At 43.2% G+C, this 13,170-nt stretch overlaps 1 protein-coding gene across 1 annotated transcript in view; it reads left to right on the forward strand.

The window, feature by feature from the left end:
* Positions 1-13,170, forward strand: part of LOC118785494 (mannosyl-oligosaccharide 1,2-alpha-mannosidase IB-like) — a 202,404-nt gene that overhangs the window by 181,275 nt on the left and 7,959 nt on the right. Inside the window, exons 9-11 of the mRNA XM_036540183.1 lie at positions 4,465-4,580; positions 5,179-5,398; positions 6,138-6,310. Coding sequence (XP_036396076.1) covers positions 4,465-4,580; positions 5,179-5,398; positions 6,138-6,310 — 509 coding nt within the window. The remainder of the gene's footprint in view (positions 1-4,464; positions 4,581-5,178; positions 5,399-6,137; positions 6,311-13,170) is intronic.

Raw genomic sequence — 13,170 nt, forward strand, 5'->3', positions numbered from 1 at the left:
GTGCAAATGTATAGAAAAAGAAAACAAAATAAAATAGCACCAGATGGACCTCAAAAAGGACGGGGCCTACCTGCTGCCTGGGTCTCCTGTTGGGCCAGCTCGTCCTTGCCTGCCTTGGTGGCCGGCTCTGTGGTCTCGGGTATCATCCCGTATTATCTTCGTTCAGGTTTTTTTTTTGTTTCTTTTTGTATTTTTCTTAAAATATCCCGTGAGTGGCACCCGTGTAAGTCTCTCTTCCCGTGGGCTTGTGGATGGCGTCGGCGACCAACCTTTTTGGGTTAGTGTTAGGTAAATCGTTCTGCTGAATTTACTCTAAACCTATATGCGCATAACTCAACTTCTGTTCACTGTTAGCTTTTTTCTTTGCTTGTTGCAGCCAGAACCCATGAGGTGATCAGTCTTGCACCATCCTTTCTCTTGGGAGGCAACCAAACACTCAACTCCAGGTGGCTGTTGCTGTCGCCATTACCCGCCAGTTTCCACCACACCCATTTGATCACCTGGAGCTCCTTATAGCAATCAAATGACAGGTAGCCCTACCTTCCAAGGAACCGTCAGCTGCATGATGACGTCAGCAGCAGGTGCCAAAAGAAAATAAATAAACAAACCCAAAACACTGTGTGTGTGTGTGTGTCTGTGTGGGAATGGCGGTCTACCAACTTGTAACACTACCACCACATTCAACTCCGGCAACATAGTGGAATACAAGTCAATTAGTTATTGCTTCTGGCAGACAATAAAAGCAAACGCAGCTACAGGAATACAATTCAACACCGACACATACAGACTTTAGAGGGAATGCCAGCGCACCACTGCCTTTCTCACGGACGAACTTAATATGTTCTATGTGTGGTTCAAGTCAAACTCCACCCGCTTTGAGAGAAGGCGAGCTGATGACGTTACCATGTGTAGAGGACGTGCGCAGGAGTTTTAGAAGAGTGAACACGCACAAGGCTGCTGGTCCAGATGGCATTCCTGGGACTAAGAACATGTGCAGACCAACTGGCTGGAGTGATCACAGACATCTTCAATCAGTCTCTTTGCCTGTCTACTGTCACTGCTTGCTTCAAATCATCAACCATTGTTCCTGTGTTGAAGAACTCTAAAGTGTCATGTCTATATAACTGGTGCCCTGTTGCTCTGACCCCCATAGTGACCAAATGCTTCAAGAGGCTGGTTAAGGCTGCTCCATGTTACCTACCACACTGGACCCACTGCAGTGTGCCTACCGTCAGAACAGGTCCACTGATAATGCAATAGCCCTGACATTGCACACTGCTCTGTCCAACCTGGATTAGAGAGACACCTATGTCTCAGCATTCAACACCATAGTTCCCTCAAAGCTGGACAGCAAGCTACAGTATGTGACCTGGGCCTGAACAACTCTATGTAAAACTGGATCCTGAGCTTCCTGTCAAACCGGCGCCAGGTGGTTAGACTGGGCAGTATCATCTGATCACCACTCACACTCAACACTGGGGTTCCTCAGGGATGTGTGCTGAGGCTTCTCCTGCACTCCCTCTACACTCATGACTGTGTGGCCACTAACAGCTCCAACATTGTTGTGAAATTTGGTGATGACACAACAGTGGTGGGTCTCATCTCCAGTGGTGACGAGTCTGCATACCAAGATGAAGTCACTGCCCTGACACATTAATGTCAGGAAAACTGCCTCTTCCTCAGTGTAGCAAAGACCAGGGAGCTGATAGTGGACTTCAGGAAGTGAAAAGGAGTACATGCCCCCATCACCATCAATGGCATCATTGTGGAGAGGGTCAACTCATTCAAGTTCCTTGGTGTGCACATCACTGAGGACCTCACATGGACAGAGCACTCAGAAAAGATGGTGAAGAAGGCACAGCAGTACCTCTTCTACCTCAGACATCTGAAGAGCTTCGGCATGAGCCCCCGCATCCTCAGGACATCCTCAGGACATTCTACAACTCCGCTATCGAAAGCATCCTGCAACTGGAAGATGAGGAAAATCATCAACGACTCAAGCCACCCAAGCCACAAACTGTTTTCAGTGTTACCATCATGCAAAAGGGACCGTAGTATCAAATCTCAGACCAGTAGGCTCAGGGACAGTTTTTACCACCAGGCCATCAGGGCACTGAACTCTCCCACATAGATCCAACAACAGTCCATCACTGTATCTGTCGTGTCCATTATACCCAACTGTTATATCTATATTGTACAGTCAACTCTAGAATTATTGGCACCCTTCATGAATATGAGCTAAAATTAATATTTAAAAAGAACCACAGATGCAATGAGTGATATTTTGGGCTTAAACAAACGGGTAAGCCTCATGCTTTTATTTTCAAACAGATTTTTGGAACAAAATAAAGTTTTCATTTAGTAACACAAATTTTCGTGAAAGATTCCAAAAATATTGGCACCCCAATTTTCAGTATTTGGTGGAGCCTCCCCAGACAAGAATGACAGCACTCAGCCTCTTTCTGTAGTGTTTAACAAGGTTGGAGAACACTTGTGATTGAGGGATCTTGGAGCACTCTTCCATGCAGAACATTTCCAACTCATAGAGATTTTTGGGTTTCTGTTGATTTTCCACAGATTTTCAACTGGGTTCAAGGCTGGAGACTGAGAGGGCCATTGCAAAACCTTGATTTTGTGTTGCTGCAACCATTTCTTTGTCGATTTTGATGTGTGCTTCGGGTCATTGTCTTGCTGGAAGACCCAACTACGGCCCAGTTTCAGCCTTCTGGCAGAGGCAACCAGATTTTGGGCTAAAATGTCCTGGTATTGAATGGAATTCATTATGCCACTGACCTTAACAAGAGCCCCTGGACCACTGGCAGCAAAAAAGCCCCAAAGCATCAACGAGCCACCACCATATTTCACCATGGATATGAGGTGCTGTTCTTTGTATGCAGTCCCCTTTTCTCGCCAAACATGACAATGGTGTGTGTGGCCAAAAAGCCCAATTTCTGTCTCATCTGTCCACAACACGATTCCAGTTGTAACTCCAATGTTGCTTGGCAAAGTTCAGACGCTGGGATTTGTGTCTTGTTCACAGGAAGGGCTTCTTTTGTGGAACTCCAAAAAGCTTCTGGTCATGGAGGTGGCGTCTCACTGTTGATTTTGAAACGATGAAACACCAAGATTCAACTAAACTTTGCAGTTTTGACACTCTGACCTTTGGGCTCCTCTTTGCCTCTCTTAGCATCCTCCTCACTGTGCATGGGGGCAATATGCGGATGCATCCCCTTCCTGGCAAATTTTCAACAGTTCCATGCTTTTTAAACCTCTTTATTATGGCCCTGATTGTGTTTACTGGTAATTTCAACTGAATAGCTATTTTTTGTAGTCATTCCCCAATCTATGCAGCTCAACAGTTTTTTTTTTCTCATTTGAGTTGAGAGCTCTTTGGTTTTACCCATGTTGATGGATGACAAAAGGATTTCACCTGTGTGCTACCTCATATTTATACCCCAGTGAAACCGGAAATGGTCATAGACAACAATAAAGTCCCTAGACACTAAAAGCAATATCAAGAGTAAGCAATATCAACATTTTTCCCCTGAAGATGCAAATTCCTTTGGTTTTCTTTGTAGTATTCTTCAAGGGTGCCAGTAATTTTGCCACATATGTTTTTGACAGAATAAACTATTCCAAACAACAAAACAACACTTTTGCAGGAATGATTTTTATTAAATGAATAGTTGGCAATTTCTCCAAACATTTGAGGAAAATTAGAATCATGATATGCATTATCTATATTAATGTTTTTGCTCACTTTCTTGAGGTGTGTCAATATTTCTGTAGTTGACTTTTTATTGTGTCCATTATGTGTACAGTGTATTTATTGTAGTTTGCAAATTGTGTATATTGTGTATACTGTGTATTCTGTGTATATTGTTTATAGTGTATATTGTGTATTGTGCACACTCTCTGTACTGAATGTGAACTATACACACAAGATTTTCACCCCCCCTGCAGAACTGTGTCAAGTGGTGTGCCAATAAAGTGATTTGATTTGATTTGATAACCAGGAACCAGCCATGAATGGCTACAGGGGAGAGAATGCTGCCATGATCACAGTGTCAGTCCAGATACTGGTCACTTGCACTCTCAAGGTTTTAGTCCCCAGTCCAGTTATGTCAGAACCCTTATAAATGTCTCCATTAGGTTCATATAAGCATGAGTAAAGCAAACTGTTCTGGGCACTTAAAATAGAAAATAGTTGAAACTGCACCTTTAAAAACATTGCACATTGGCTCCACCAACCATGTTTAGAAACCCACACACATGCCCCTCTATTCGTTTTTACTTCAGTCTCACATCTGTTACTAAACATATGCTCACATGCTTAATGTGAAGAGGTGGGAATGAAACGCGTTAGTCGCTGTCTTTTAAAGTAATAATGTCTGCAGAAGGCTGGTAGCATTAAGCATGAGTGTTGAAAAGTGGAAACCAACCTGTCTCTTTTCCACCCTGCAGACCACACCTCTGTGGGGGGCCTTGGTGACAGCTTTTATGAGTACTTGTTGAAAGCCTGGCTGTTGTCTGACAAAACGGATACAGAAGCAAGGAAGACCTATGATGAGGCCATCGAGGTGAGCGGCCGCCATCACCTTCCTGTCCAGAATATCGCACTCCTACTCCTGGACAGTCACCACTGAGGAGTGCCACCTTCATGTTCACCTCATGTCGCACTGTGAGTTAATCTAGCAGATGAGTGACTTGTAGTGTCTGCAGAGTTCTAGGATGCTGTGATCAGTATATCACTTGGGTTTCAAATGAAGCAAATCAATGACTCAGAGTGCAGTGTACTAATCACCTTTATATTCTGCACTGTGTGGGAGGGAAAGAAAAAGAAAAACACTTAGAGCTGGTGAGAAACTCAATTAAATTTTGTTACAACCAAAAAGGGCTAAAGCAAGAGGTTAATCCTATCCTAACAGGTGCACTGTCTAACTAGTGAGACTGTAAATGGAGTCTTTGTATTATGGGTACAGGAAGGGAGAGTAATTCTGTTTAAGTGCAGAACAGGGAGCAAACTCCACTGCTGTCCTTTACCTGTGGTTGAGTGTTCCTGCTCCTTCACGGGAGGTGGAGTTTTCCATGAAGAAGCAACAGTGTGGTTCCCCTCTGTGGTTCCTCATCCTTTGCTGTCACTGTCTACACACAACCCCCCCCCCCCGCCCCTGGAAGGCCATAGAGCGCCACCTCATCCAGAAGTCAAGCAGCGGCCTGGCCTTCATTGGGGAGTGGAAAAACGGCCACCTGGAGAGGAAGATGGGCCATCTGACCTGTTTTGCCGGGGGCATGTTCGCGCTGGGTGCCGATGGCTCACCCCATGACAAGGCTGGGCACTACCTGCAGCTGGGTGCCGAGATTGCCCACACCTGCCATGAGTCCTATGACCGCACAGGTGAGACTGGGGTCAGGGGCGGGCTTAACGAAAATATCACTGATTGATCTGAGAACAGTCACTCAGTGGCGGATGTGTCTGTAGCCTTGGAGTATTTCATGGAGCGATGCGTTCATTGTGCTGAACAGCATTACATAATTAGCTACCTTTTGGGATTCTCAGCATTAACCAATTGGGGTCTAATGGCTACGTCCTGTTTTAGCATCAGGTTGGCATAGGAATGGTCCACACAGCTTCCCACAGTATTGAGTTGCTATTGGAAGGTTACACAATCCTTTCTTAGTGTTAGATTGCTATGGGAATGCTACAGTTTGCTTCTTTTAGTATTACAGCTTAGGAAATTGTTAATCAGAAATGTTATCATGTTTCCTTCAAGGTTGAATACAAGGCTGTGTCAGCCTGGTGTGCACATTTTGATGAAGACGTGTTGACCAAGGCTGCCTTATACTTCACAGCACTGTGGGTCACTGGGTTTTCCACAGCACACAGGGTCACTGAGTCTCTCATAGTACAAAGGATCAATTTAATTACAGGATGCTGCATCTCCCCCTTCCCAGTGTAGCCAATACAAACATCTTATCCCTAGCAATACACTTAGTACTGCATAATATCCCTGTTGCTTTCAGATAGCCTTGTATGGCAACATTTCTCTGAAAGAACAGGGCCCTCCTTATAAAAACATAACTCTCCAGGATATATTGCCTCTGAATGATGTTTTCTCCCGTGTATTCCTCGGCAGTGCTGAAGCTGGGCCCAGAGGCGTTTAAGTTTGACAGTGGCCTGGAAGCAGTAGCAGTCCGGCAGAACGAGAAGTACTACATCCTGCGGCCCGAGGTCATCGAGACGTATTGGTACATGTGGAGATTCACCCATGACCCCAAGTACCGGCAGTGGGGCTGGGAAGCAGCACAGGTGAGACTCACAGACATCTCTCAGGGGTGCCCCTCAGTCCAAGAGTGACTGAGAGAGAGGGGGGTGAGAGAAAAGAAATGTGCTATAATTGCCTTATGGGACTGAGACAAACACCCACACACATACAGACACACAGATACATAAAAACATACACACAAACACACAGCATCTCTGTCACAAACACACGCATTCTGCTGGAAACACTCACAATCTCCCAGCCATATGTATCAGTCCTGTCACAGGCACAAAGACTCCCACACTGTCACAGCTATAAAGCTGGTGAGAGGAAGCCTGGAAGACCTAACCCACAGCTCGCTCTCTAACTGAGCATGTCTCCCAGAATGGTCACATATCCACCACCAGGCTACTCAACATGTGGATTCTTAAACATGCATGCTACACATAGATGGGCCTCTCTGCTCTGCTGTCATGTTCCCATGAATAATCTGAAATGCAGAGACCCATATTGGTCCAGATGGATGGGGTTCAGTCTGTGCACGCTTTAGGAGAGATTCAGACACCCACAGTCTTCCTACAGCATTAGACCTGAATAATGGAGGTCAGTCAGTATGTGTTAGTGAACCCATGTAGCTCCACCAGAGGCTCAGCAGTCTGTGCAGTTCACTGGTAGTAGTCTGAGGTAGTGATAACTTTAAGGGGATTACAGAGAAGCTGGAAAGTGCGAGGGAGGAATGCAGTCATGTAATATGTGTAGAATGTTGAGTGATGTATTAGCAGTGTAGTATGTGGAGCGATGTACATGTAATAGTAATAGTTGCAATTGAGTATGTAAAGACATGTAGTAGTAGAGGGTTTATGGAGTGATGTAGTAGTAGTGGAGTATGGAGGAGTGTTAGGACAGTGCAGGGGAGTAGTTGCAGGGGAGAGTGTGTGGAGTGATGTTGCAGTAGAGTGTGTAGTAATGGGGGGGGGGGGGGGGGGGGGGGTGAATTGTACAAGTAACAGTTCCCTGTGCCCCCCACAGTCTGATCAGTGGCACTAGCTTCAGCAGCCATTCACCCATGCTGCCCTCCTCAGCCTGCAGATTCATCCCTGTCAGCAAACGTGTTATTTTAAATGCTTTAAACACATTGCTGTCAATGTCTCCTCTGATTACACGAGGGTGCTTCAAATAACATTTAAATGCCAAGCAGGAAACACACTGCGGCACCTAAGCCAGGGCCAGGGGGCATCGTTTCAACCAGCACTCATGTGAGATGGGATTCAGCCCAAAGCAAACACGTTTGCCACGTCTCTGAAATACTCCATAGATTAATTTAAGCAAAGTGCTTGGTGCTTTGTTGTCAAATGTGTTGTTGCAGAAGGTGTATCCGGCCTCATCACCAAACAGTGGCAAAGAGTTTGAATGGCTTCCCGTCCTGTAATTTCCTCCAGAGATTAGCTCTCTTTCTTTCAGCTCTCTGGCTCTCTGCACCAGCCTCCCGGGAAGAATCAAATCCCATCATGAGAAATCATGGCTGGGATTCAGATACAACACAGCACAAAATTATTGTAAGTCTGCTGTCATTTTCATCAGAGCATTATTAAGAGTGGTCTGTAATTATACGATGTTGACATTCGGGCTGGGTAAAGCGCCTCTACAGCTCTAGGCTTCTGTGTCTTTAGGCCTAGTGGAGCACGGTGTCTGAAGGTCATAGGGTCAAAGCTCAGCTGTGACACCATCCTGTCTTGTTTTCTATAAAAAAAGGCACAGAATGTACAAGGAGTGATATTGTGAATATGTTGAATCAGCATGTATTAGTGCACTGGACAAAGAAATGGATCATGCAGTTATGACACCCGCCAGACCCTGACTGAAACAGAACACTTCAGAACCATGACTTGAGCCCTTCCAGATATCTCTGAGGCCCCAGTCTGGTTAGAGCCACCTCAGAACTGTCAAAGAAGATGTACTCTATTGCTGCTTCAATATTGGCTGTACACAGGTTTGTCTACGGATCACTTTCTACTCTCATTTTAATTACGTTAAGTTAAATTTACATTACAAGAGCTTAGCAGGCGCTCTTATCCAGAATGATTTACATAGGATACAATTCTTGCATATTATCCACTCATACAGCTGAATATTTGCTGAAGCAATTCTGGGTTAAGTACCTTGACCAAGGGTACAATAGCCGTGTAACTGCAGTGAATTGAACTGGCAACCTTTGGGTTACGAGCCCTGTTACTTACAACTTCACTACACTGCTGCCCTCTGCTGTTTTTGGTCCTGTATCGACCCCCTCCTCACACTCACACTCTCACTCTCATGGTAATGTATCTCTGCTGTTGGATTTCAAAGAGCCCTTAGAAGTGGAGTGTCCTTATCCATTGTTTGAGAAAAGTGATGGGCAATTCTTCTTTTCCTTCTCTGTGTGCTGTAATCTCCCCCCTCGCAGTGGGCTAGCGTTTCCGATTTAAGAATTAAATAACTTAAATTTAAAACAGGTTAAATGACTTGGAAATTGAGTGGAAATTGGGTCTTTGATGTGAGGTTCACTGACATTGTCCTGTTTTATTTACAGCGCTCTGATCGCTGCATCTGAATTGAATGTAAATGTATTACTGTAGTGAGCACAGTTTAAACTTTTAAGTGTAATAAACCTTTAAAGGTAATGGGGCGGCAGTGTAGCATAGTGGTTAAGGAGCAGGACTCGTATCCGAAAGGTTGCCGGTTCGATCCCCGCTGGGACACTGCTGCTGTACCCTTGGGCAAGGTACTTAACCCACAGTTGCCTCAGTAAATATCCAGCTGTATAAATGGATGACATTGTAAAGAACTGTAACCTATGTAAGTTGCTTTGGATAAAAGCATCTGCTAAATGAATAAATGTAAATATCCTAATAAACTCAATTAAGACAAACAAATTAAGTCTGAGAATGAAAAGATTTTGGACAGTTTATATAATAAACAGTGAAAAAAAGACTTAGTCTCCAAAGTGTTTCCGTAGAATATAAAAAGCTGCATTGCTAGTCTCCCTGCTGTTGTTGAACCTCTGCAGCTTCTCTTCTACAGTGTAACTGAAATGCAGTCCCATTTGTTATCACAAATAGCTGTCGCACGCTATGGAACAGACTGTGCATTTGTACTCCGGTCCCTGCAAGCTGTGGGACTGAGGTAAAGGGAGGCGAGCATTGTCACTGTGGCAGCAGGCTTGTGTGAAATGACAGTGTGGCTACTGCTGGGAGGCTCTTCTCTGACACTCCTGCTGTGAGCTACGGAGCAACGGAGCTCCGCCCCCACCAGAACAGCCGCTGCAGTTAAGGAGCTTTTAAGGTGGTCTGGTAACGTTGGTACTGCATCACAGAGAATGACTCTGCATACCGAGTAGAGGCGGTGAACCGACACACAAGATGCTTGTGGGGTTGGGGGTTCAGGAGTGTTTGGGGGGAAGCCCTGAAAAGCCCAATGTCGCCCTCCTTTTGATCTCACATTCCATCCCTGGGATTCATTTTAACAAAATGTCTGATTGTTGTCCTTAATTAGTCACCTTTTACCACACTTCATTTTCCTGGCCTGTGTGTGCTCCACCCTCCTTTTGTATAGAATGTTTTTATTCTAAGGCTTTCATTTTCAACTGTAAATTTAGTAACTGACAGTGTTTTACCTTTTTTCTATGGGAAGTGAAAGCTATAAGTTTGCCTCTTATCACTGCCTTCCAGGCATCCCACAATACACTTGGTGACACTGTTCCATTATCATTATTTTTATTCTTTTATTATACATAAAAGAATTATGCATACATTATTTGTATTCTTTCAATTCCCTCTTGACATATTTTTTGCATAGATTATCATTTAATATACTGGTGTTAAGTCTCCACAGCGTATTTCTTTCACTCTGTTGTCAAGATGCAATGTAAGATAGACCCCCGAATGGTCCGATATATCTCTTACACCTATCTTACATTTACTAATCCTGTGTCTGTCTGAAATAGACATACAAAAATAATCTATTCTTGAGTATTCTGTATGGCAGGGTAAGTAGTAGGTAAATTGCTTTTCTGTGGGGTGGAGGTCCCTCCACACATCTATCATACCAGACTCACTTAGCATTTTCCTCATTAGCGGAGAATTTGGACTTTTCCTTTTTAGTAAATTCGTGAAGTCAAGTTTGGGTTGCAAATGGGTATTCCAGTCTTCCCCACAAATTAAGGTTCCTATTGATTCTAAAATTAATAAATTACATTTTTTAATGAAAGACTTATCTTGTCCGGGTTGCATATATACATTAAGTAGGGTAACTTCTTTATTATCTATCTTCCCTTTAACTATTTAGAATAGAAGGTATTTCTATAACCCAATTTTTAAAACTTTAAAACACGTTCTGAATTAGAAAGGTGTCTCTCTTGCCAGAAAATCACTGGTATATTTTCCTGTTCCATTTTAGCAATAAGTTTACTTCTTTTCACTGGATTATGTAACCCGTTAACATTTAGTGTTATTACCCTATATTCCTGGAGATGCATTTTTCCAGTATCATTAATGGTTTAACGACCCACGGCAACCTGAAAACAAATATCCTTAAGTTTAATCAAGAACAGTTATTGAAACACACATGTCCTCTGCAGCCTCTCTTGCGTTATTGTAGATCTTTGGACCACTTTCCAGAAACACTTTGAGCTTGGTGGGTGGTGGGGTCTGGAATCAGACTCCTTTCTCCCTGAGTACTCTTCTTATTCCCGCATACTCCTTCCTTTTCTTCACGATTTCTGTTGGGTAATTGTGGTCAAGTAAATTCTCTTCTCTTTGTAAAATATCTCTCTTTTTTCCCACGCTGCGGACAGAACCTGCTCCTTAGTTTTGTACTCAAGAAAGTTTATCACTATTGATCTTGGTGGTCCATCGCGGGGAGGGCGAGCACCGAGTGCTCTGTGACAGCACTGTATTCTCAGGTCAGCATTGTCCAGGGTAACCAATTCTGATTTAATAAATTTGTCCACAAAGTTTTATATGTTGTTGTTTTCTTCTCCCTCCGGAATCCCGTACACCCAGATATTATTTCGCCGAGAATGCAATTCTAGATCTAACAACTTTGCCTGCATATTTAACTGTTCCTCTTGCATTTGGCGGAGTGCCTCTCCATACTCGAGGTTGCACTCTTCTACCTCTGTAACATGCAGCTGTGACTCCTGAGAGTGTATACCAACTCAGGACATTGCTGAAAGAAGAAAAATATAAGATTTGGTCATGCTTTGATGCCAAGCTAAATTTTATATGTTTGTATATATTTAGCAGTTTTTGTTTTAAATAATTAGGGGCCAAGCACCGAAGGTGCAAGGCACCAAGTTGTAATTGTTAGAATTTTTCACTATAATTATACTTTCTGTCTATGGCAGCCCATAGAGCCCTTTGGTGGATTTTGATGAAATTTGGCACATTGATAGAGGACAGTCCAAAGTATCCAGGCAAATTTGGGGTCAATCCATCCATCTCTGTAGAGCAACCAACAGGCCAGAAAGGTACATTTTTGCTTATAAGTTTTGAACCGTTTGTCCTACTGAACCATTGTGATCTTTTTCCCCCTGAATCCTTGGGTTCTCCGGATTTGAATGCACCCATTGCTGTTAAAGTGTGCGATATTGGATTTTCAGCCATTTTGAATTTTTCAAAAAACCTACTTTTGCGAACTAGTCCTAGACCATTGACCACATAACCATCAATTTTGGAATGAATCATCAAGGTAAGGTTCTGACCAAAAGTTGTCAAAAGAATTGTGATGGGTAAACTGATATAGCCACAGTCATCAAATGAAATTTGATGGTAAAAGACGCCAAAACAGGAAGTGAGTCATATCTCAGCAGTGCTTTGTTGGAGTGATGCCAAACTTGGTACACTTTGTTGGTATTAGGAATACTGGGTTTGCACCAAATTTGGCCACTTCGGGGCGCTATACCTTCAAAAAATCATTAAAATTCCCATTACTCTGGCACGAAAGCAGATATTTCAACTAAATTTCTTGTGCTTCACCAAAGTTAAGGGTCCTATCCGGGAACTTATGAAACCTCTGTGTCCACCATTTTGTGTTTCATCCATCTTTGATTTTGTCAAAAACACATTTAACCATCTCCTCCTACAGTTATGGCACAATGTGGTTTTGTGTATTACCTCTTTGGACCATTGTCTTTAAGAGTTGTTAAAGGATAGTTGCCAGGTTGAACAATATGGCCGCAGTGTACCCACAAATTTGCCCGTGAAGTCGCCATAAAGGAAGAGTGGCCATATCTCTGCAATGCTTTTGTTCATTGGAATAAAACTCGTTTACACATGCTTACCATAAGGCCTGGGTGGCACACACCAAGATAAGTGAAATTTGGCTGCTTTGGGGTGCTATACTGGAAAAACAGGTTTAAACACCCATGTGTCCATGTACTTAGATTTTAATGACATTTTGTTCCAGTGGACATCACAAGTCACAGACCACACAAAGAAAAGCAGACATGCAACCAATTTTTTAGATCATTACATCATTACATGTCAGGTCCTAACTGGGAAATGAACACATAGTTCAGTGTCCAAATGGCATGGCTGCTAAGATACAATCAGTTTGTACTTAAAATAGATACATCTCCTGCACCTTTTGACCTACTGCTACAACTAATACACTAAACAGTGTTGAAGAAACACTTGGACTTTCCATATTGGCCTGAATGTAAGACAGGGTTTTTTTCTACTTCAGAAATTACATCTGAAAAGTGGGGTTGTCTTACATGGGAGGACTAGACTTTTTAATGTCATTATACATTAACAACAGCAGATGGTGCCATTTAACTGAGATTGTTCAGTGGTATTAGAAATCCCAGTAGACTAGTTTATTTTTATTTAATTTAAATAACTTATTCATTTGAAAATGTGATTAC

The sequence above is a fragment of the Megalops cyprinoides genome, chromosome 11 (genome assembly GCF_013368585.1).
Source record: "Megalops cyprinoides isolate fMegCyp1 chromosome 11, fMegCyp1.pri, whole genome shotgun sequence".
NCBI classification, from domain to species: Eukaryota; Metazoa; Chordata; class Actinopteri; order Elopiformes; family Megalopidae; genus Megalops; species Megalops cyprinoides.